This window comes from Pteropus vampyrus, unplaced genomic scaffold, assembly GCF_000151845.1.
Source record: "Pteropus vampyrus isolate Shadow unplaced genomic scaffold, Pvam_2.0 Scaffold2904, whole genome shotgun sequence".
Classification (NCBI taxonomy): domain Eukaryota; kingdom Metazoa; phylum Chordata; class Mammalia; order Chiroptera; family Pteropodidae; genus Pteropus; species Pteropus vampyrus.
In genome coordinates, this window is record NW_011891685.1 from 7,161 (window position 1) to 8,685 (window position 1,525).

The 1,525-nt window shown below is 68.1% G+C and overlaps 1 protein-coding gene across 1 annotated transcript; it reads left to right on the forward strand.

Annotated features, from left to right (window-relative positions):
- Positions 1–62: 62 nt before the first annotated feature.
- LOC105310392 (ankyrin repeat and BTB/POZ domain-containing protein BTBD11-like) lies at positions 63–1,519 on the forward strand (the record flags this gene model as incomplete). The annotated part of the gene is made up of 1 exon (XM_011386577.2): positions 63–1,519. A coding segment is annotated over exon 1 (867 nt), but the record flags the coding sequence as incomplete, so codon positions are not given.
- Positions 1,520–1,525: the final 6 nt, after the last annotated feature.

Genomic DNA, 1,525 nt, shown 5'->3' on the forward strand with positions numbered 1-1,525 from the left:
AAAAAAAAAAAAAAAAGGCGAGGTAATTAGCATCCTCTGATCCCATTGGCTCTTCTCTGGCCCTGATTTACATACGCCCGCCCCACTGGCTGCCGGGGGTTTGCGGGGTTTGGCTGGGTTTGCAGCCGCCGCCGTCGCTGCTGCGCTTCAGTGCGGGGCGGGTTGGCGCTGAGCGAACCCGGGCCCGGGAGCGGGGATCCGGGATCCGAGATCCGGGAGCCTGGAGCCGGGAGTCAGCTGCCCGCGAAACTGCTGCTGCGGCGGCGGCGGTATTTGAGTCGACATCCGTCTTATGAACACCGAGGCCGGTGGCTTCTGCGCCCAGCCCGGCCCAGGGAGGAGCGGGTCAGACACTTTATTTTGGAAGAAAGGGGCGAGTCCCAGCGTGAGCTTCCCTCCCGGCCTGGCTCGCTCCTCAGCGCGTCCCAGCTCCGGCCCGGGCTCTGGAAGATGACTCCAGGATCTGCCCTGTGTATTCCACAGCGGCGGCTTGGGGGAGGCAGCCGAAAGTCGTAACACTTGGTAGTAGCGGCTGGTGGAAAAGTGAGCCGAGGCAGCTCGCACTCGGCTCTCCTCACGCCCCGGCGCCGGCTGCTCCTCGCTGCTCCTTACCCTCGGCTCCCCGGCGGCCGCAGCATGAAGTGGCGCAGCGATGGCCAGGAGAGGTAAGAAGCCCGTGGTGCGGACACTGGAGGATCTTACGCTGGACTCGGGTTATGGTGGCGCGGCGGACTCGGTGCGCTCCTCCAACTTGTCCCTGTGCTGTTCCGACTCGCACCCGGCGTCCCCGTATGGCGGGAGCTGCTGGCCGCCTCTAGCTGACTCCATGCACAGCCGGCACAACAGCTTTGACACCGTCAACACTGCCCTGGTGGAAGACTCCGAGGGGCTGGACTGCGCCGGCCAGCACTGCTCGCGGCTGCTGCCGGACCTCGACGAAGTCCCCTGGACCCTCCAGGAGCTGGAGGCGCTGCTGCTGCGCTCGCGGGATCCCCGGGCAGGCCCGGTGGCCCCCGGCGGCCTGCCCAAAGACGCTCTGGCCAAGCTGTCAACGCTGGTGAGCCGGGCGCTGGTACGCATCGCCAAAGAGGCGCAGCGCCTGAGCCTGCGCTTCGCTAAGTGCACCAAGTACGAGATCCAGAGCGCTATGGAGATAGTGCTGTCCTGGGGCCTGGCGGCGCACTGCACGGCGGCCGCGCTGGCCGCACTGTCCCTCTACAACATGAGCAGTGCCGGCGGCGACCGCCTGGGCCGCGGCAAGTCTGCGCGCTGCGGCCTCACCTTCTCTGTGGGCCGCGTGTACCGCTGGATGGTGGACAGCCGCGTGGCGCTGCGCATCCACGAGCACGCCGCCATCTACCTGACCGCCTGCATGGAGAGCCTCTTCCGGGACATCTACGCGCGGGTCGTGGCCTCTGGGCTGCCCCGGAGCTGCAGTGGCCCCGGCTCGGGCAGCAGCTCCGGCCCAGGCCCGGGCTCTGGCCCCAGCGCGGCCCCGGCGGCGGATAAGGAGCGGGAGGCGCCG